The sequence below is a fragment of the Syngnathus leptorhynchus genome, chromosome 8, assembly GCF_054491065.1.
Source record: "Syngnathus leptorhynchus isolate UIUO chromosome 8, UIUO_Slep, whole genome shotgun sequence".
NCBI lineage: Eukaryota > Metazoa > Chordata > Actinopteri > Syngnathiformes > Syngnathidae > Syngnathus > Syngnathus leptorhynchus.
Window position 1 is genome coordinate 5,115,681 of NC_141202.1, and position 20,130 is coordinate 5,135,810.

General features: G+C 41.4%; 2 protein-coding genes across 2 annotated transcripts; both read left to right on the top strand.

Annotated features, from left to right (window-relative positions):
• Positions 1 to 1,982: 1,982 nt before the first annotated feature.
• On the top strand, positions 1,983 to 3,641 carry sp8b (sp8 transcription factor b). The gene is made up of 2 exons (XM_085918947.1): positions 1,983 to 2,003; positions 2,301 to 3,641. The coding sequence occupies exons 1-2, from the start codon at positions 1,983 to 1,985 to the stop codon at positions 3,639 to 3,641; spliced, it is 1,362 nt and encodes a 453-aa protein (XP_085775073.1).
• A 5,992-nt stretch (positions 3,642 to 9,633) lies between these two features.
• macc1 (MET transcriptional regulator MACC1) lies at positions 9,634 to 14,160 on the top strand. The gene is made up of 5 exons (XM_085919437.1): positions 9,634 to 9,777; positions 10,714 to 10,824; positions 10,896 to 12,919; positions 13,020 to 13,208; positions 13,333 to 14,160. The coding sequence occupies exons 2-5, from the start codon at positions 10,722 to 10,724 to the stop codon at positions 13,534 to 13,536; spliced, it is 2,520 nt and encodes an 839-aa protein (XP_085775563.1). The 5' UTR covers positions 9,634 to 9,777; positions 10,714 to 10,721; the 3' UTR covers positions 13,537 to 14,160.
• Positions 14,161 to 20,130: the final 5,970 nt, after the last annotated feature.

The following is a 20,130-nucleotide window of genomic DNA, read 5'->3' on the forward strand; positions in this document are numbered from 1 at the left end:
TTTCTTTACAGGGCATCAACTTTGCATATTGTAATGGAGGGGGTTGGCAGACTGTCTTCTAACTTAGAGCTAAAGGAATTACAAGTGTATCATTTATGTCCACTGTGCACAGTCACACTGCCCCATACAGCCCGCATGGGGTTGTGCGGTGCTGAAAGACAACACTGATCGGTGCGCAACGGAGCACAGGAGAACGGTATGTAGGTTTTATTTATTTATTCATTATATTTATTTTTGTCATTATTGTCACAGTAGTATTCCCAGCCAAAGTCATTGATCGTTTATTTACCTCTTAATCGCCATCGGGGGTCTTTTTAATGAATGCGCAGCACACAACAAACTAATTCTAATATGTATTTACATTACAATATGATTTCCTAATATGTTATATTTTAAGATTTTAAATCCTAACAACGTGCAAATAAACGGTCGTTCCCGATTTGTATTACAAAAAAAATACAGTCGGTTTTATATATGTTGTTTAAAAAAAAAAAAAAGTTTCAAATGCATATTATAAGAATAACAATAATATAATTAGGTCTACTATATGTGAATTAATAGTATGGCATTAGCAACACGTGTAAAACATGATGGAACATCATTTAAATCCGCCTTTTTCAACATTTGCACCTGTGCGACATTCTTTTTAATGTATATAAATATAACGGTAACAATGTTTTATACACCTGTGAGCAAAGTAGTGTGAATTAATACCGGGGGGAAGCTTGTGTCCAATGGTAGAAACACAAGAATTAATCAGGCAGTCCATCTATCACGCTGTGTAATAAAGGAAGCGACATGGCCAAGGCAGATGATGTGATGAATAATCCCTGGTCGTTTTAATTAACTTTTCCCTGTCCTGTAATGACCAAGCTGGTCAACAGAGCCGGTCAATAAGCATGTTAATATCAAACAAATAAAAGTGCAGATGATTAAAAACCTCCCGTGTTATTAAATTTGAAATTCAAATGAAATGTACGCTTCCAGTACGCGCTGCATGCAAAGCAGAGCCGAACGAGAGTGGCGTGCATCTAAACGCTGCATGCACGCTTTTGCCTCTAAGTTACTTAAGGGTCTTCAAAAAAAAAAAAAAAAAGGATGTCAGTGAACCCCATTCAACAGAAGCAATATTTATATTTGATACCCAGCTTGAGCCATATAGTGCAATCATTTATTTCCATAAATAATCGAGACGCCAACATTATTATCAACCGGCACGCGTTTTTTTTTTTTTTAATTTTGCAAAATGTGTACCATATACTCAAAAGCGCCAACGTAATTGACGTCAATTATGTGAAAGTTATTTTAATATAGGATCACAAGGGTGGAGAACAAAGCTGCCTTTATATGCTGCTCAAGTTTGTTTATATTAAGTTTAAACCATGCAACTTTAAATTTAAAGCGCAAAAGATGTCATGTGATTAAAGAAACACTTTAAGAGGATTATTTAGTATAGATGAGAAACGTGTAGTTAATGATACTTTGCATCTGTAAGCAAAATGGAGTGAGATTTTTTTTAATGAAAAACATTTATTGACGCCCTCATGCTCATCCTCCCTTGAAGCAGTTTTCTTCTAATTTATGGAAAGTGATGTTCTGTAAAAAATCTCAATAAGTGGCCCCCTAATTCCTCCCTCCTTATTCACTCTCATTTAACTTTACCTTCCTTCCGCTGTCTTTTATTATGGAGGGGGCGGCCTGGGGGGTGGAGAGCCCTGTCTATTGATGACCTCACGGGGGCCGTGCGGCGGCCGCGCGGCACGCTGGAGCCGCTGATTGGACGCCCGTGTCACAGCGCCACTTCAAAGCCGGAGAGGAGCTGCGGGACCGTGGAAGAATGGGCGGAACGCATCATTGTATTGCTCACCTCTAAAAAAAGAAGAAGAAAAGAAAAGGAAAGAAAAGGAAAAAAAACGCTGCTCGGATTCATAAATATAAAAAGATCCTCTGGAGGAGGGCTGTGGGGTTTTTTTGTGTGTGTGATGGCAACTTCACTTCTAGGGGTGAGTCTCCGAAAAGGACTTTCTTACTGCTTCAATTAGTTCTTGTCATTGGCTGCTCCTCTCCTGCTTGGGGATTACACTTTCAAATCTGGGGGCAAAGTTACAGCAAAGGCAGTGCTTGGCTTCTATTTTCGGTAGATGGGAATAAAGTTGTGTCTGGTGCGCTTCTCTTGTTTGTAAAAGTTTGTCCAGGTACGCAGATTGCTGATGCAAGATTCCAAGATTTTGTTTTTGTTTGTTTGTTGTTCATCGCATGTTGAATCGGTGCGCTAACTTGCTGCTTTCGTGTCCCTTCAGGAGGAGCCGAGGTTGGGATCGACTCCTTTAGCCATGTTGGCTGCAACATGTAACAAAATAGGGAGTCCGAGCCCTTCGCCTTCTACCATTTCGGATAATTCCTCCTCTTTCGGGAAAGGCTTCCACCCATGGAAGAGAGCCGCCGCCAGCAGTTGCAGTCTGGGCTCCGGCCTGTCCGGCTTCGGGGTGTCCCGCAACGGCTCGGCCATCTCGGACTCTTTCTCCTCCAACGGTTCCACGGGCTCCAGTGCCTTCTCCCTCACGTCTGGCGCCTCACCCGGCTCCCACTTTGGAAACGACTACTCTGTGTTCCAAGCGTCCGTGTCGAACGGCTCGCAGGAGTCGAGCCACCAGCCGATGTTCATCTCCAAGGTGCACACATCCGTGGACAGCCTGCAGGGCATCTACCCGAGGATGAGCGTGGCGCATCCGTACGAGTCGTGGTTCAAGTCTTCTCATCCCGGCATCCCCGCGGGAGAAGTGGGGACCACAGGGGCATCCGCGTGGTGGGACGTGGGAGCCGGCTGGATTGACGTTCAGAACCCCAACGGAGCAGCACTACAGACGTCGTTACATTCCGGTGGACTGCAGACGTCCTTGCACTCTCCCCTGGGCGGATATAATTCTGAATATTCCACTTTAAGTCATTCAGCCTTCAGTACTAACCCCTCTCCGCACCTGTTGACCACCGGCCAGCACCTGATGGACGGCTTCAAACCGGTGCTCTCCTCGTATCCGGACACAACCCCATCTCCGTTAACCGGTGCGGGGGGTTCCATGCTCTCAGGGGGTCCGCCCGCCTCCTTAGCGGCGTCCCCGAGGTCATCGGCGCGGCGCTACTCGGGCAGAGCCACCTGCGACTGTCCCAACTGTCAGGAGGCAGAGAGACTGGGACCGGCTGGCGCCAGCCTCCGGAGGAAGGGCCTCCACAGTTGTCATATCCCCGGCTGCGGGAAAGTTTACGGGAAAACGTCCCACCTCAAGGCGCACTTGCGCTGGCACACCGGCGAGCGACCGTTTGTGTGCAACTGGCTCTTTTGCGGCAAGCGGTTCACGCGCTCCGACGAGCTCCAGCGACACTTACGCACGCACACTGGGGAGAAAAGGTTCGCATGCCCGGTGTGCAACAAGAGGTTTATGCGAAGCGACCACCTGAGTAAGCACGTCAAGACTCACAGTGCCGGTGGGTCGGCCGGTTCGGGCTCTGGAGGCAGCGGGGGTAAGAGGGGGAGCGATACCGATAGCGAGCACAGTGCACCGGGGAGCCCCCCGTGCCACTCCCCGGACCTGTTGCACTCGGCCGAGGCAAGACAGGGTGTGGTGGGCATGAATGGCCTCTAACTCGGTTTGATTGTCGTTTAAAGTGTGTGAACCACAAGAAAGTGTCTGGAAATGTTCTGCGGGGACATGACAGTGGCGGACATTACTGTACGTACTGTGCGTAATGTTCCATCACGGGTGTCGTTCAGAATGTGAAAATATAGGCTTAAACGTTTCTCATACGTGAGTATGTGCACAAAGTTCCACTGTCTGGCCTTTGGAATTGTCTCGGACATGAAGATTATAGAATACTTTAGTGGATGTTTCATTAAAAAGGCCAACACATTTCTTGAATTATCTTCTACTTTGGTGCACATGTACCATCGCAACTGTCATGAATAAAATAGGCCTATATATTTCCCAATAGTGACATTCTTGGCATTATACTTTGGCGTATCCACAATATATTTATTAAGATAATGAGCTATAGTGTATTTCTCCATAATCCATTTTTAAAGACAGTGGATAACATTTAGTGTATGCATAAAACTCCATCTAATTCTAAAATCAACCAATAATTATATTACAAAAGGGCATCCAAGTGTATTTATACTAAAGTATATGCACAATAATTTCTTTTTTAAGAAAATAAGCCTATTCATTTTTTGTATGCAGAAATTACAATAAACAATGTTGAAAGAATGGGCATACATATTTTTCTTTTGAAACAGAAACGTGTATCTTAACGCACAACGATCATGTATTAAGAAAATAGGAATTCACGTTTTTTCCCCGTTGGGAAATGAATGTGTATACACTCATGTATCCACAATAATCCATTGCATTTGTATTGCGAAAATAGGCCCCGACATTTTTTTTTGTGGGGGTGGTGACTTCCGCACAACGCTCCATAATAAGTGTATTTTATCGTTAAATTAGGTCTGTACACTGATAATTGTGTACATGTATTGTCATTAACTGGGGAAAATATAGGCCTAGATGCATTATTGAAAAAAAGGACGTGACAGTGAAGATACAGTGCAATGCACCATCATGCGTGTCATTTATTTGGGGGAAAAAAACAATACATTTCCTTTTGAACAGACATGTTGCTATTCTAATAGAAATATCCCCGTGTAAAAGTGGAGGGGAAAGTTTGGTTCACGCCTTATTGTGCATTTTTGGAGGGGTTGCAAAAAAGTTGTGCTGTCACACATTTTGTTCACGAGCAAACTCTGGCACTTTATATAATTGAGAAGGAGAGATGAACATAGCTCGGTGTGGAATAAAAGGAATATAATTATGGGGTGGTTTTGTCATATCTGACCATCATACACACACACACACACACACACACACACACACACACACACACATATTCCCAACACACACACACACACACAGTTTGTGTCCAATCCACATGTGCGTCAAGGCAAATTTGCAGTTGAGGAGGTCGATCGTGTGACTGCAAAATGTGCTGTAAATATTGAACCATGTAGGTTAGAATATATACGCCCATGTCAAAGGTGAGTAATGTATTTGTCCAGGAGACGATTTTGTATAGCTATTTCTAGTTGTATATGGACTCTAGTAAATATTTGAAAATATACGGATATGTACTTTGGATTTCTTTTTGCTTTGACATGTTATCAAATGTATTGTGGGGAGTTCTATTTAACCACGACTTTTCTTGTATTTAGGGGTTTATATGATTAGGCGCACTTTTGAATTTATTTGTAAGGTTTGGAAATGAGTTACAGATTACCCAGTCTTGTTTTTTTTATTTTTTTATTTAAGTAAGCATGTTGTAAAGTGATTTTAATTTTACAATGATGTCATTTTTTTTCTCCTTCTGAGAATGGCTTTTTATGTGAGCCACTCAATAAAGTCAGTATGGACTCAGAATCACTTTGTTGGGTCGATTAAACGATTGGCAATGAAAGTGATATTTTTTTTTCAATGAATAGAAATCATTCTGTTATTTTGAAACATTTTAAAGATGGGTGACTTCCAATCACAAGATGGTTTATATTTTACATCAATGGGGCCTTATTTTGTATTCAGTTTCAATAACTGAATAAAATAGCTGCAAGTGGGTTTAAGTATCAACAAATGAAAATACATATTGCTATTTGGGCGGACTTAATTTATTGTTTATGAAAATTCCTTCAGGCCAATGTTATTAGCAGCTCTGTATGTGTGAGTGCTCTCAATTTTTATTTCAAGTTTGACTTCATTTACACTATTTTGATTTTGGTTGTGAATGTCGCCTTGCGATTCTTAGGCCTGTAGTATATTGAAAACGTACTGAGATGATATTATAGGAATGAAAAAAAAGCGTTTATTCCAAGTGACACTATTAATTGCGCAATCAAAAAAGTGACGACAACACTAACACTTTTTATGAATTGAGAACATGCACGCGGTGGGAGGGGGGGGGGGCTGCGAAACTTCTATTAACTTAATGCAAATAAACGTAAACTAGTTACATTTTCCCTTGTAAATTCAATTATTATATTTGGGAAAGGCAGCTTTGCATTTAAGAGTAAAGTGTACAAAACTGGCCAAGTTTCACCTATGAAAGCAATTCATTTCGAGTAGACGCTCTATATATCGTTTTATAAAGACACCCGTGTGTATTCGATTTTTAAAAATTGTATTTCAACTTTATCATCGTGATTATAAACATCAAGGCGAATTCAATTTGCGCTCTGCATGCTGTATGGCTATTTGTGTTGCACAATACCTCGAACACCCGGATGGATAATAACGTAACATAAACTTTAAGAACTATAATGGCAGAGTACGCGAAACAAAAAAATAACTAGGTGTTAAACGCGGCATTTATACATTCCAATAAATACATTTTTAAAGTCGTCTCAAACGAAAGGATGAAGCTCTATGTCTACTTCAATATACAACCTTTTAGCGCCCTCTATTGTTTAAAATGCTTTTACATATTTTTAACGTTGACAAAACTAACTGAAATCAATTTTTGTTTTCAAATAACACTTAATTATGCTGTTATTTGATGCTGTTAGACAGGAATAAATCTACCAATGTCTACAAGGAAGTCATTTGCAATAGTGTGGAACCATGCTGCAACAAAACAACTTTGACTTTATGCGATAATGTTGAACTTGTCTAACTATCTCAATTTCTCACACCAGTACATCCATCCACACCAAAAGTGTCAAGAGAAAATGCTTCCATTATTCTATGCCTAATATACGTACAGATATAATAACAAAAAAGATCAGAGGTGACACTCAAAAACTGATATAAAAAAAAAAAAAAAAAAGATGAAGCCATGACATGTTAGTCAAGTGAGATCCTCTCTGGACATATGCAGTAATGAGGGTATCATGATCAACACCAACTCTCCACAAGGGTGAGAATGATCAGAAGACTGAGCTGCCGATCGTGGATGAAGAACATAGGAGTTAGATGTGAATAGTGTTTCCAGCCAAACCACATATTAACCCAGTCAATTGAAACACATGGAACAGTCTCAAGATCAACTGTTGCAACTCTTTTCCCAGACAAAATCACAGGCTTGGTAACTACTACTGCCACCAAATGGACTGATCTTGAGCTTTGGATAACATTCAAAGTAAAACAAGTCCGAGTATCCATACTAACTCAGACAGAGTACTATTTTCAACGTTTTCAGCTATTTAGATTTTGTTTTTGTTTTTTTAACCAGGCGGTTCCTCACCTATTAAAATGAGTGAAATAACCAGTTGAAGTTGCAATGGAAAAGTATTCACAGATATAAAATAAAAATATATTTTCTTTTTCCGTGATTGTAATTGGGCTCCATTTTATTTAATTTATACGACCTTTATTTCCCAATCATTATCATACTAGGACAGCCATTAAGAAGATCTCTCAACTACACGTTTAAAAAAACAATACTTATTATGCACATTGGCAAATCTTGTGAGACTTCACCTCAGAGAGCATCTATTACCATTTTAACCAACCAATGAATTTTTCTTTTCTTTTTCTCATTATATCATATGGTAAAACATACTTTGAAATTTGAAAAACCTTACAACAGATTGTATCCATATTTGGAGGTCCCACTTAATACAACACAGTAGCGATCATTTCAACTTAGACACTGGGCACGATTTTAAAGCCTTACGTTGCATTGTTGTTGACTATTGTGATAATATGAATTAACTGATTCAGAGTTGGTCTACACATTGACTCGGGGAAACCAAAAAGCATGACCTTTGGGAATTAAAGGAATATTAGTGCATTGGCACCACCATGTGGCTATAGAAATGAAAACACCTTAAGATCATTTGAAAACTGACAACAAAAAGCAACGTTGGATGGGTTCACCAAAGGCTGAAAAGCGTTCCAAGACGACAAATTGATCGCATTTACGAACAAAAGAGATAAAGTATGATAATAGATTGATGGATGAAATTAAATTTGAATTAAAGTAAAAGTGCAATCAGTAAGAATGATAATTTGGCCACAAGGGCATTATAACAAATATCACATTTATGCTGAAACGTATAGCCTGTCAACTTCGTGCAAAGATATTGCATTTAATTCCGCTAACGTTATTTTAGTCAAATTATGTACTGCGTTCAGGAGAGGTGCAAAAAAAGCATAGACAAGCCATATCTGCAGGTGAATAAAGCCATGTGCTAATACATAATTCATTTACAACTTAAATGCAGAATACTGTAGCGCAGAGCCGAACGCGCAACCGTAACGCGTCGCCGGCCGCGCAACTGCACCGCGCTAGTCGCATTGAGACAGAGCAGCCGCTGAAATTTAGAAAATATTTTAAATGTCCTGATGTACTTTTCAAAATTTAAGTGGACCTCATTGCACAGGAAGTTTCATTTTGTCCGATAGCGCAACTGCAGCGCACTGCCGAACGCGCAACCATAGCGCGTCACCGACCGCGCAACTGCACTGCGCTGGTCGCATTATTGTGACAGAGGCTTCGCTGAAATTTAGAAAATGGTTTTAAAGTCCCGATGTACTTTCCAAAATTTAAGTGGACCTCATTACGCAGGGAGCTTAATTTTGTCCGATCGCGCAACTGCAGCGCACCGCCGAACACACAACCGTAGCGCGCTGCCGACCGCGCAACTGCACCGCGCTGGTCGCATTATTGTGTCAGAGCGGTCGCTACAATTCAGAAAATATTCTTAAATTTCTAATGGACTTTTCAAATTTTAAGAGGACCTCAGTGCACAGGGAGCTTAATTTGGTCCGATCGCGCAACCGCCCGTGGCGCGCCGGCGGGCGCTCACTGTCGCATGGCTTTCTTTGTGTTTTAGGATGGCTTTACTGCTCCCACTTGCTTCATTTGGAGGCATGATTTGAGTTGATGCAATCCTCAGAGTAACGAGAATGTAATAACGACCGGAGTCAGTTGGCAAGCGGGTCCTCTCGGCTCATCTCGCAAGGTTCGGCAACCGAATTTCGTCCGCCATCCGAAGCAAAGAAATCTCGAATATTTCGTTCGAATACCGAATTGTTCGAAAACCGGGACGTTCGAAAACCGAGGCTCCACTGTAGTATGCAAAACATAAAAAAAAAGATCGTGGCCCTGTGCTTGATTATAAACTTGCCAGCCTTCATGTAGTTAATGAGTAAATGGTCAATTAGATAGCATGGCTGCTGTCCTTGACGAGGTTAACTCCAGTTAACCTCCCTTAGGGGTTTTATCACACAAAGAACCAGTGATACCCAAACAAAGTAAAATCAGTTCCAAAAAAAAAAAAAAAAAACTCCACAGACAACTCCTTAACACTATTTGGAAACCAGAATAGCAGAATTTAAAGCACTCTGCTATATTATTATTATTATTATTTGGTCTAAATTAAATATACTTGATTTAAATCACACGTTTTAGCTTCCTATGCAACATCTTTCGTCACTGGTACGCTTATCTAGAAGCCCCCGAAACCGGCGCTCAGTTTCAGGTGTTGTAATACCTACTGCGTAAACACAGAGATGCATTGTGGGGGATGTAGTACCACACCGCAAACAAGCCCCTCCTCCACCGGGCAAATGTGTCCTTCCTCAGACTCGCAATCCCAACATGCTCGGTGCGTGTGAAGGCAGAGCGCAACCGTGACAAGGACACGCTTCATAAATCTAAAAGTTTATGCTTTTGGAGCGGACTCTTTTTCTGACATCGCAGCAGAAGGGGAAAAACTACAAACATCTCATGCCGACGGTGGGAGATTTATTCTGTTTTAAAGTATTATCGTTATATGGCTTGATAATGAAGAGGCAGATGTCGTTAAAGCGTTATTAATGTGTAACCACTGGACACACACACACACACACACACACACCTGTCGGGACGCTGGAACAGTTCTTGTTTTGTGTCCTGGGCTACTCTCATTTGAATCTATATGAAAATATTGTGAAAATATCAGTTTTAGTAGATTTGCTAAGATCATTGGCTACATCTAGTGGTGAAAATAGACAGTATGGACAGTTCTCAACTAGAGGCGCAGAAAGACTGTAAACGTCAGAATGCCTGACAAGACTAACCCGTTTTTGTGCATTGGTAGTAAGAAAGCTTATTATTGATGACTGACTCATTGTGATATGTCATGAATGAGTAGAAACCTCTTTAGAGAAACAACATGACACACTAACAAGTGAGGCTTTCTTTCACTTGGGGTACTGTTTCCCTGCAAGAGAGACATACAAACTCTCTGTACTGTGGAAAAAGTAACTTGAGCAGTCAATGCTTTGTTGTTTCATAGTTATGTGAAAAGATTTTGCTTGAGCCATAGCTGACAGGTATTCCTTGTCGTGACAACTTGTCTGATTCCTTTCTCAAATCTAGATGACAAATGGTGCGTATGTAATGTAGGAAAATGCTGATAGTTGGAGGTGACATATTGTGTTTAAAATTGCTGTCTTTGTAACTGGTAGAAATAACGTGAATCGATTTTTTTTTTTGTCAAATTTATTTATACAGCCACTATTGCCTTAATTGTTGTGTTCACTTTACTGTTCGTTTACTACTTGGGGAGGTTAATATAAATTTGGGGAGTCTAAAGGGGCAATAAGGCACTCCCATGACATTACTGCCTTCTTTTCAGATTCCTTTTCTTCTAACCACAATATATACATATATATTTTTTGCTATTTACAGATGAAAATATGGCAAACTCCTTGCCGTGTGCAGGGAGTCTTGTACGAAGCAAATCTGAGGGGACATTGATTGATCTGGATGAAAATGCTTTGGATGGTAAAGATCACAATGGTAATGTCTTTACATTTGAAACATATTGTCTTCAAAGCAGAATTATTGCTAAAATGATGCTTTTTTAATAGATGGAAATGTGCCTCAAACAAGAAAAAGCTATGACAAGTCAAGACAAAATCCCTTTTGGAACAAGCTGTCTGAGTCAAATCCTTTCTTAGATGACATTGTGCACGGCAACTCAGAGAAGCATATTTCCAACACATCCGGCACATCCCGTGGGACTATAAACCACCTGAACACAAAAAATGGGGACACTATCAGCACATCTTCAGATGAGGACAACCCAGGGAACTTCCTGGAAAAGAAAAACAAAGATAACAACAGATCGGGGAAATGGAGGAGTGCAAATGACCTTCTGGATGGAAATTTGGAGCAAAAGGCACCAAAAAGGGGAGACATCTTCAAACCACCACAGCCTGTTTTAAATCCTGATTTTGAGTGGCTAAAAAATGATAGAGAAGCCTATAAGATGGCATGGCTGAGCCACCGACAGTTAACTCGCTCCTGCCTGGACCTAAATCTGATAAGTCAGAGTCCCGGATGGGCTCAGACTCAGGCTTCAAACTTTCAGGTCATCCGCAAAATCGGCCATGATGGAGGCACAGTCCAGTTGCCAGACTCAGAAATCAGTATTTCTGTCCCAGAAGGCCACGTCCCTCCTGGTGAAGTTCAGGAAGTAACACTGAAGGCAATGCTTGACCCACCTCCTGGCCTCAACAACAACTACATGACCACTATGAGTCCACTTCTGGAAGTAATCCTCAGCAACATCAATACAAAAAGTTCCATTTACCTGAAAATTAAACTGTCCGGAGAAGTGCGGAGAGACCCGCTTAGTCAGGTCCTGACCACAGTGGTCGGACTCTTGTCTTGCAAACGAGAAGGGCCCTATATTAGAGTGAACGACTTTAACATTGTCGAGAACATGATGCAGCTGAAGCTCAAGCAGCTGAAGACACATTTTTATGTGATAGCAGTTGCAGAGGCCTCAGCCATTCAGTCCCCAGCTATGTCAGTTTGGGATTATCTTCACCGCCAAATTACTTTTGCCATCTATGGCCCCAGGTACATCCATCCGTCTTTCAAGGTTGTAATAGTTGTGTGCTGTCACAAGGAGGTTCCGTCAAAGCTTCCCTTTTCAGATATTTGTCGAGGTAACAAACAACTGCCTCCACTCGTACTGCAGCTCTGGGGAGTGTATCACCTTAGGACTGACAACCTGCATGACCTGTTTCTTACCACCACTGTCAAGGGCTCCATGTTTAGAATAAGACTTGAGGACAAGGTGAAAGAAGTGAGACAGAGCCAGCTAAAAATAGGAACAGTGCTGCATTTACCTGTAGCCTTATCTTATGCTAGCAACAAAGCCATAAGTCCTTTTGAGTTAGACCTGCAAATAACCGAATCAAACTCCAACCCCGTTGCGCATTTCCAGGTCCCTTCGCCTCCAGCGGCACCCATTCGATCGGAAAAACGCACGTCAAATCAGACAAGTAGAAAAGTTGTCCAGGTGTCGAGAACATCCTCAATTCCCGAGGATCGGTTGCCAGATTTCCCCATATTCAAAGACGGACCTGTGAACCTAAAATGGTACGGTGTAGCCCTAAAGTCAGTTCTCCGTCAATCACGTGTGGACTACCTCCTGGAATACTTCAAGGGAGACACCGTGGCTCTCCTATCAAAGGCGACTGTTAGATCTGTGGGGAATTCAAAGGGAAAGGAGTGGTACATCGCATTCCTCAGGGGGAGAACTGGTTTGATACATTGCAAAAATGTCAAGGTCATTACAGTAGATCAAGTGATTGACTTCATCGGAATTCGCATGAGCACAGAGGTGCTCCTGGACAACATGATGCTGCCCTTCATGAAGCTTACATACATGTACTCGGACATCCAGACACTAGTCACGGAGCACCTGACCAACTGGAGAGGTTTTGCAAATGCCTTAGGGTATTCCAATTTGTCACTGGACAGTATTACTCGCAGAGTTGCTGAAACGGAAGCCGACAAGGTGGCCTGTGTGCTGGAAAAACTGAAGGAAGACTGCCATGCTGAGAATAGTGGCAAAAAATTCCTACACGAACTTATGACTGTAAGTGGAACGATATTTCACATCCACACTGTCAACAATCAGCAGTTACGTTTTTGTTGTCACCCATCCATTCATCTCACTATTGTGTTTGTCCTTTAAGGGTCTGTTAAAGATGGACAACATCAATCTTGTGGCCCAGCTGATTCAGAATACGGTTATCCTGTCAACCGCCGTGGAGCTAGGGATTCGATGGAGGGAGCTCGCCGATAAAATGGGAAAGCTAACCAGTTCTCAGATTGCTGTCTATGAAGCCCCACACAGAGGAAAGAATGGAGAAGTTGGGGCTCAGGTCTGTTCATCCAGTTTTTCTCAACTGCAGTTCCGGCTTTATATGTTGCTGTGATTTATTTTTAAAACATCATAAAAGTAGCACTTTTAAAAAATGTGTATCGTTGTTCCTCAATTTTTTACAGTTGATGTGGAAACCTGCTTACGATTTCCTGTTCTCCTGGAGTCAACGTTACGGACACAGTTACAGAGACATGATTCAAGACCTTCACTTGGTCCTAGATAAGATGAAGAACCCCGCTACCAGACAGTGGAGGCAGCTAACCGGCGCCCTCATCACAGTCAACTGCCTTGATCTCTTTCGGGACTCTGCATACCCAAAGATCTAAGCACTTTGTAATCAGAGCACCATCCCTGCACTTCTTCTGTTTGTTTATCGACTGTCTTTGTCCTTTAAGTGCAACAGTGAAAATAATGAAGGCCAGTTTATTCATCAGTGCGTTGTGTTCATCTAAGATAACACTTTACAGTAAAAAAGAAAAAATTAGCACTGAAATTTACTTTATAAAATGTTAACATGAATCAAATAATTATGGTTACCACATGTTGTATTGTATTTTAATTTTTTTTTACTACTGTGCACTTCCAGACTTCCATTTGAGTAGAGGTCATATCACTTATATTTGAAACAATTGATCTGAAACAAACAGCAACTCCGTTGAGACACCAAGTAATGTGAAAGTCTGCATTAAATTGTATGATTTATATATTTCCTCAATGCTCTCCCAAAGAGATAATGAACATATACTTGATATTTTATATTGTAACATCACATTGTGGAAAGCACCGTAATGTCCGATACACAATGTTGCCAAATATTTTTAAGATGCACTATGGATCATTGTTTCAAGTGATTCCATGCTCAATAAAGTGTTCCATTTGATGGAAACAAACATTAACTGCAATAAACCATCTGAAGGAATCAAATATAAAAATAAATGTGACTTTATATGTACACGATTTTGCTGTAGTGGTCTGATTTTATTCACGTTTTCTTTTTGCAAGCACTATTTAAACTTTAGTTACAGTTGAAAGCACACACTGCTTAACTGAATTGATTTTGGGTGACGGAACTCACTGTGAGGCAAAATAAATCTGCAAACTATAACAGGAAATAGATCCAACTGATTTGGGTGATTGTAGAAATGGAAATTGAGGTCAAGGGCACACTGGATTAAGTTCAAAACACTTAACATGGATGTCATTTTTAAACGGGGGTTGAAAAAGGTACTAAAGACTCAAAGATCTGCATAAAAGACAAACACAAGCATCAGAGGTGTGCAAAATGTTGGCAAACAAATAAAAAACAGGATTTGGCCAAATAACACTTGGATTTACTTTAGAATTATGCTCACATTGACTAAATAAAACACTTTAGTGATCAATGCTGAGGTTTGAATAGAGTGTAAAACTTACTTACATTGCAAATGCAGTTCAAACTTTAAAAGTCGATTTCAAATAAGCCGCCTTTGCATACTTTCCAGGTCTGCGTCATTCGGAAAGAGCTCGGAGCGCAAGCACACCTCGTTAAGTATTTCCGGTGGACAAACGTGACATTTAAAGTTATTAAATATAACGTGAGAATTTTGCACAGTATATAGTCACTGTATTTTAATAGTATAGTGTATAATTCAACAGCGTTTGGTCGCTTTATTCCATATGAAAAAAAAAGAGGCTCAAAGTATGTCATGACACGTTTTAACCAGTTGATGGCGCCATTGTTCAAATTATATCGAAAAAGTACGAGCTGTTCAAAATTGTCTACCAGGGCATAATCAAGAATAATATGAGTTTAGTTTCTTCATATCCGCATGAGCAGATTTAAAATCCCATTTTGAAGATTTGCTGCAAACTCAAAGCTATAATGGAGTAACGAGCCACTGCAAATTAAGATAAGTGAGCTTGGAAGTTTGTGGTAGGGTGGTTTCTGCAGCCAACAAACTTGGGAGCCATCCACAAATCACTTTGTATGAACAGAAGCATTCCTCTGTCCCCCTTGGGTGCACGAGGCTTCATTTGAGTTGCCGCCATGATTCCGTGATATATGTCGGGGCCAAGAAGTCATTTGGCTTTCAATTTATTAGCTTGCTGATTTATGCTCACTGCGGACGCTGTGATGGAGACTCCTACCACAACACCCACCCTCTTTTACTTTACACCCTAACAATCTAGTAATGGATGACGTGAAAGCTGAGCAAGTTGGGTAATTAGAAAAGTCAGGTGGGTGGGGAGAAAAACATTATACCAGTTAATAAGCATGCACTTCATTTATCAGGGAGGATTGAGTCAACCTGATTAAAAGTGTGTTTGTGTGATAAGAACGTCTGCTTTGCAGTTGTGGTGTTTGAATATAGTTTGTGGCCTGCGAGGAGTGTGCTTTTTTTTTTTTTCCCTGTGCTTTGTGGGTTTTCTTTTAGTACTGCCGTTTCCTCAAGCATTCTTTTTTTAAAAACATACATGTTACCAAAATGATTGTTTTGTTCCATTCAGAAAATCCCTGAAACATACGATTGAGCGTTAGCAGCATTTTTGCAGTGTTACAAGGTGTGCAATGCCTTTCTTCTGACTAACAGCCTGCAAGGAGCCTCTTCCAATGACCACCGCAGGGAAGGAGGAAGCTCCATTACCACATGACTCACTGAAAGAAAGAAAGAAAAAAAAAATACAACGTGAAGTGTTTGGCAGCGTTTTGGAGCAGCTTTGTGAGTAATCTTTGTCCACATCCTGGCCGCTTGACTTTTCTCTCACTTTTTCCATCTAGCGGTCTTACAGAAGTTGAATTTCATGAAATGAAGCACACAAATGAGTCCTTTGAGCTTTGCGAAACATCATCTCCTATGCGGAGAATCAGTCAGTGAAACGATGGCAAAAGGAGTCCAATTTATTTATAAAGCCCTGAATCAGCAGCTCCTTCTCATTTGGATCCAATGTGGTGGTCAAAAGTTTTGTCAGGTGTACAGCGACGGTGTGGGGGATGTGCAGAGAGCGTAGTTGCTGACAGGCCTGATGCACCGAGCGTGACACTCCCAGTCCACCAGTGATCTAAAAACCAGATGGAGTCAACAGGGTTGGCGTTGAGGTATGCTGATAATCAGCAATGTGAGAGTTTTCATAACACACATGCCTGCCATCGTAAAGTCTCGGATTGATGAACTGCCATCGCCTATTGTTCCCAGCTGACTTCAAGTAAAAGGTCGAGCTTTATTATTATTGATTTTATATTCATATGTTGGCTTATTTGCAGTGTCTAGTGCTTAATATATGCAGTCCACGTGTCTTTGCTATTATTTCCTGTATACGCCACACTTGTTTGGTCAAATTTTGTGATAATGAGAAAAAGATTGTTTCATGTGAAAATAGTTTGTCTATATCTTCCTTGCAACTAAGTGCCGACTAGTAAAACATGTATCACCATCTCTCAAAGAGTCAGTTAACTCAGATATAGTCAAATAAAATAATGTGGTGGGCCAGATTGGGCCCTCTGTCCTTATGTTTGACACCAATGCTACAATTGCAACATTAAATCTTTCTAATTTCTTGTTCACAAACCAATTCACAATTCTGAAGCATTTGCACCTCCCCAAAGTACCTCACACTACTTGTAGCTATTGCTTCAAATTATTTGAGGTGATAATCGAGCTTGAATGACATCACACCTTGATGACATACCCAGCTGGGTGACCACACAACTTCCTCCATGATGAGTGAAAATAAACACAACTCCCAAGAGCAAATACACAAAAAAATCTACAATCAGCTGAGCGCTTGGGGGTAAATCTCTCAAAGGATGTGTCCTTGGCTAATTTGTGTCAACCAAAGGCAGGCTGAAGGGTTCCTGTTCCAAAAACAACATCGCTGGAGAGGTAGCCCATTGTGTCCTGGGTGAGGAGGAGGAGAAGGCAAAGGAGGAAGAAGAGGTCGCAGAGGTGAGCAGAGATGAGCGTGCAGCTGCAGTTTACAGACCAACCTCACATCATTTATAATCACGTTTCTCGATGTATTGTGGTATATTCTCGTCCGTTCTGAACCTTCGACCCAATGAGTGGAATGACAAAACGAAAAAAGATAAAATTCCTGGCTATTTAATATAGAAGTCAGCAGGATCTTCTGCTGTGTTGTTCTTGGCGAGAGATGGGAGACACTCCTCCGCCCAGATCACACTCGCCCTCACATTTTTAGTTGATTCGCCGTGATTTGATTTAGGAGTTTGATTCATTCGATGACCAAGTTCGTAAGTCAAATTGAAACGAACCGGAACCTCTGACTGATGGTTCACACAACAGTGGATTGTTAACATCCACTCGTTACTTCTTGGACATGTTTTCTTTTTTTTTTTTTTTTTCTTCTTGTAATATGAATCTCTTCCTTGCAAAACAAATATATAGTGTTTGGATTAGGACGTGTTTCAAAAAATACATTTTATATTCATTACTGAGCAGCGAGTTAATGTTTATAAATGAACTTGGCTGATGATTAGATATAAATGATTTTGCCACATTCATTTTGCTTTACAACAAGAGGCTGTGCAAGTGTGTTATGTAACCAGGAAAAAGATTAAGGGGCAATTCTGTTGATTTATGTGTCTACAGTTTGTCTAGTACGGAATCAAAATTTGATTCCACTTGTGATGTTGTTCGAATGACTCAGGGATTATTTTTTTATTTATAACATTTCCCTTGGAAGATACATTGGAATTTATCTGTGCCCCACCAATATAAAAACACCACTGTTGCACTGATATGTTGCCCAGTTCTCAGTCGATAAATCTGTGCGATTTTTTTTTTTTTTTTTTTTCAAGAGCTTCACGCAGCATTTTGTAAACCCAACGCAGCACCTGTTTCAAGCAAAGCTGCAATAAAGCTACTGTAACTCTCTGTGCAGACGTTTTCATCGGGTGGTGGGTCACTGCACTGGTCAGCCTGCTGCAACGGCCTGGGTGAACGTTTGTGTGTGGTCTGCTGGATGCCACCGAGCTTTTATAGACAGCAGAAGGCACGGCTCACTGCGCTCCAGGTTTGAAGATTTAACTGCAGTTGAGGAGCCAAAAACACACACGCTGAATTTCCACTTTTAAAACAACATGTAAGGGAAAAGTTAGTTAGTGTGTGCATGTGGGCGTGTGTGTGTCAACTTCCACTACAGTACATCAACCTTCATTAAATGGGAATGCCTTGCCTAAGGGAGATTCCCTTTCTTATTGGCAGTACGAAAGTCACATTTTGTTTCTAAAGTTTTATGACCACATTTTGTCCTAGAGTAGCAAGACGTTTATTCACTCAACAGCAAAAAAAAAAAAGATCAGGCGCCTAATCCTAGTAATTCGTCAGAGACGATTCATGTTCACAACAGAGAGAAATGGATGTACTGATATACAAATTTGTTTTCTCTTTCCAAGTAAATCACTCTGGAATCTCTGCCACACCTTTCTTCCAAGATCCTTTGCAGTTTTGTCATCGCTGCCATTCTGATGTCATCCACTTCTTTAAAACGAGTACTTTGGCGACTCTATTGAGTTTCGGTAAAAGGGAAATAAAATCACACAAATGGTAAGTAGGGAATTTGCAAATAGCGCTTCTAATCAGACACGGATAGGATCAACACGCAAACAAATGTTTTTGCCACTGCTGACGGCAGGCCTTGGCTGGGACCGAGTGCAATTGTGCAACAAGCAGGAACAGAAACTCGAAGCCCGATTAGAACGGGCAACATCAAAGCCTGTGTGCTTTAAAGACTTTCTTTTACTGCTAGGTCCAGGAGTCCTGGCTCCTCCATGTCCAGACGGCTTATAAAGGCTCGTTTTTATCCTCACCTCCCTTCTCGACGCCCCAAATCATCTCTCACTCTCACAGGACTGCCGCTATCAGAATTAAAAAAATGTCTGGATTTTTCTCCTGAATGGCACATTCTGTTGCTAACGACAATGTTGTCATCCAATGCTTAACCTCGTTAGCGCCCTGGGGGGGGGGGGGGGGGGACCTTTCTCGTCCTTTTAAAGAGCCCTGTCTTTCCTCACGACGCACAGCCGATCCATCTCGGCAAACTGGCATCGGACTCCGTGCAGTCGGCCCGCTTTAATGGAGTGAACGCGGATATCACAGGCAATTGTGGGAGGGTCATGGTTACATAGAAAGGGACTGCGGTTTGTTTTTTCAGCAGATACGAGTGGGCCGATAGAGAAACGCTGCCTTCCAAGGCCCCAGCAGAGAAAACAGACAGGTCTCTGTGGATCTGGCTGGGGTTCAGATCGTTTCGTGAATGGGATCCCGAGCTGGATTGATGTGACCTCCGGGAGGGTGCGCCATCACGCTCATTTTTAGACCGTAATGAATACTTAAAGGATCACAACGACCGAGCGGGAGCTCGCTGATAAGTGGATGAGTGGACACACGTCATGGCGTGGACTTTTTTTGTATTTGCGTGTGTCCTTTCCCGACAGTGGGATGAAGGTTAGGTCTTTATTAAAGATCAACACCGGTGGAGTTGTCCCGTGATGACATCATGTAGTTGAGAACCAGCTGTGTTTTCTCAGAGTCACTTCAGCAGCAAAGAACTGAACTCGACAGTGCAATCTGCCAAGGATTATAAATATAGAGTTGGCCTAAATACAAGCTTCTATTTTTTTATGTATATACCGTGCAAAAAGCCTGCGCCACAAGCTTTGTTGTTTGAATGACCTTTTTTAACCAGTGGCATAGTAAATAACACGATGCAGTTAGCAGGATTACAGGAAAAAAAGGACAAAACCTATCTATGGAGAGGAGTCGCGACATTGGGTCTAGCGAGAACGTGAGATCGGGATGAAAGGAACTGCTACACCATTTTATGTTATCAATGGTTTAGTCATCATATTGACCATGCAAAAACCTGAGACTAAATTCAAATACAAATCTCTCAACTAGATGGACCGCTAATCCGCCATGCTG

Excerpts from the sequence above, each read along its gene's own strand:
- sp8b (XM_085918947.1), top strand. The coding sequence starts at position 1,983 with ATGGCAACTTCACTTCTAGGG. Across the intron at positions 2,004-2,300 it reads TGGCAACTTCACTTCTAGGG|GAGGAGCCGAGGTTGGGATC; the intron begins GTGAGTCTCCGA and ends GTGTCCCTTCAG.
- macc1 (XM_085919437.1), top strand. The coding sequence starts at position 10,722 with ATGGCAAACTCCTTGCCGTGTGCAGGGAGTCTTGTACGAAGCAAATCT. Across the intron at positions 10,825-10,895 it reads GGATGGTAAAGATCACAATG|ATGGAAATGTGCCTCAAACA; the intron begins GTAATGTCTTTA and ends CTTTTTTAATAG. Across the intron at positions 13,209-13,332 it reads ATGGAGAAGTTGGGGCTCAG|TTGATGTGGAAACCTGCTTA; the intron begins GTCTGTTCATCC and ends AATTTTTTACAG.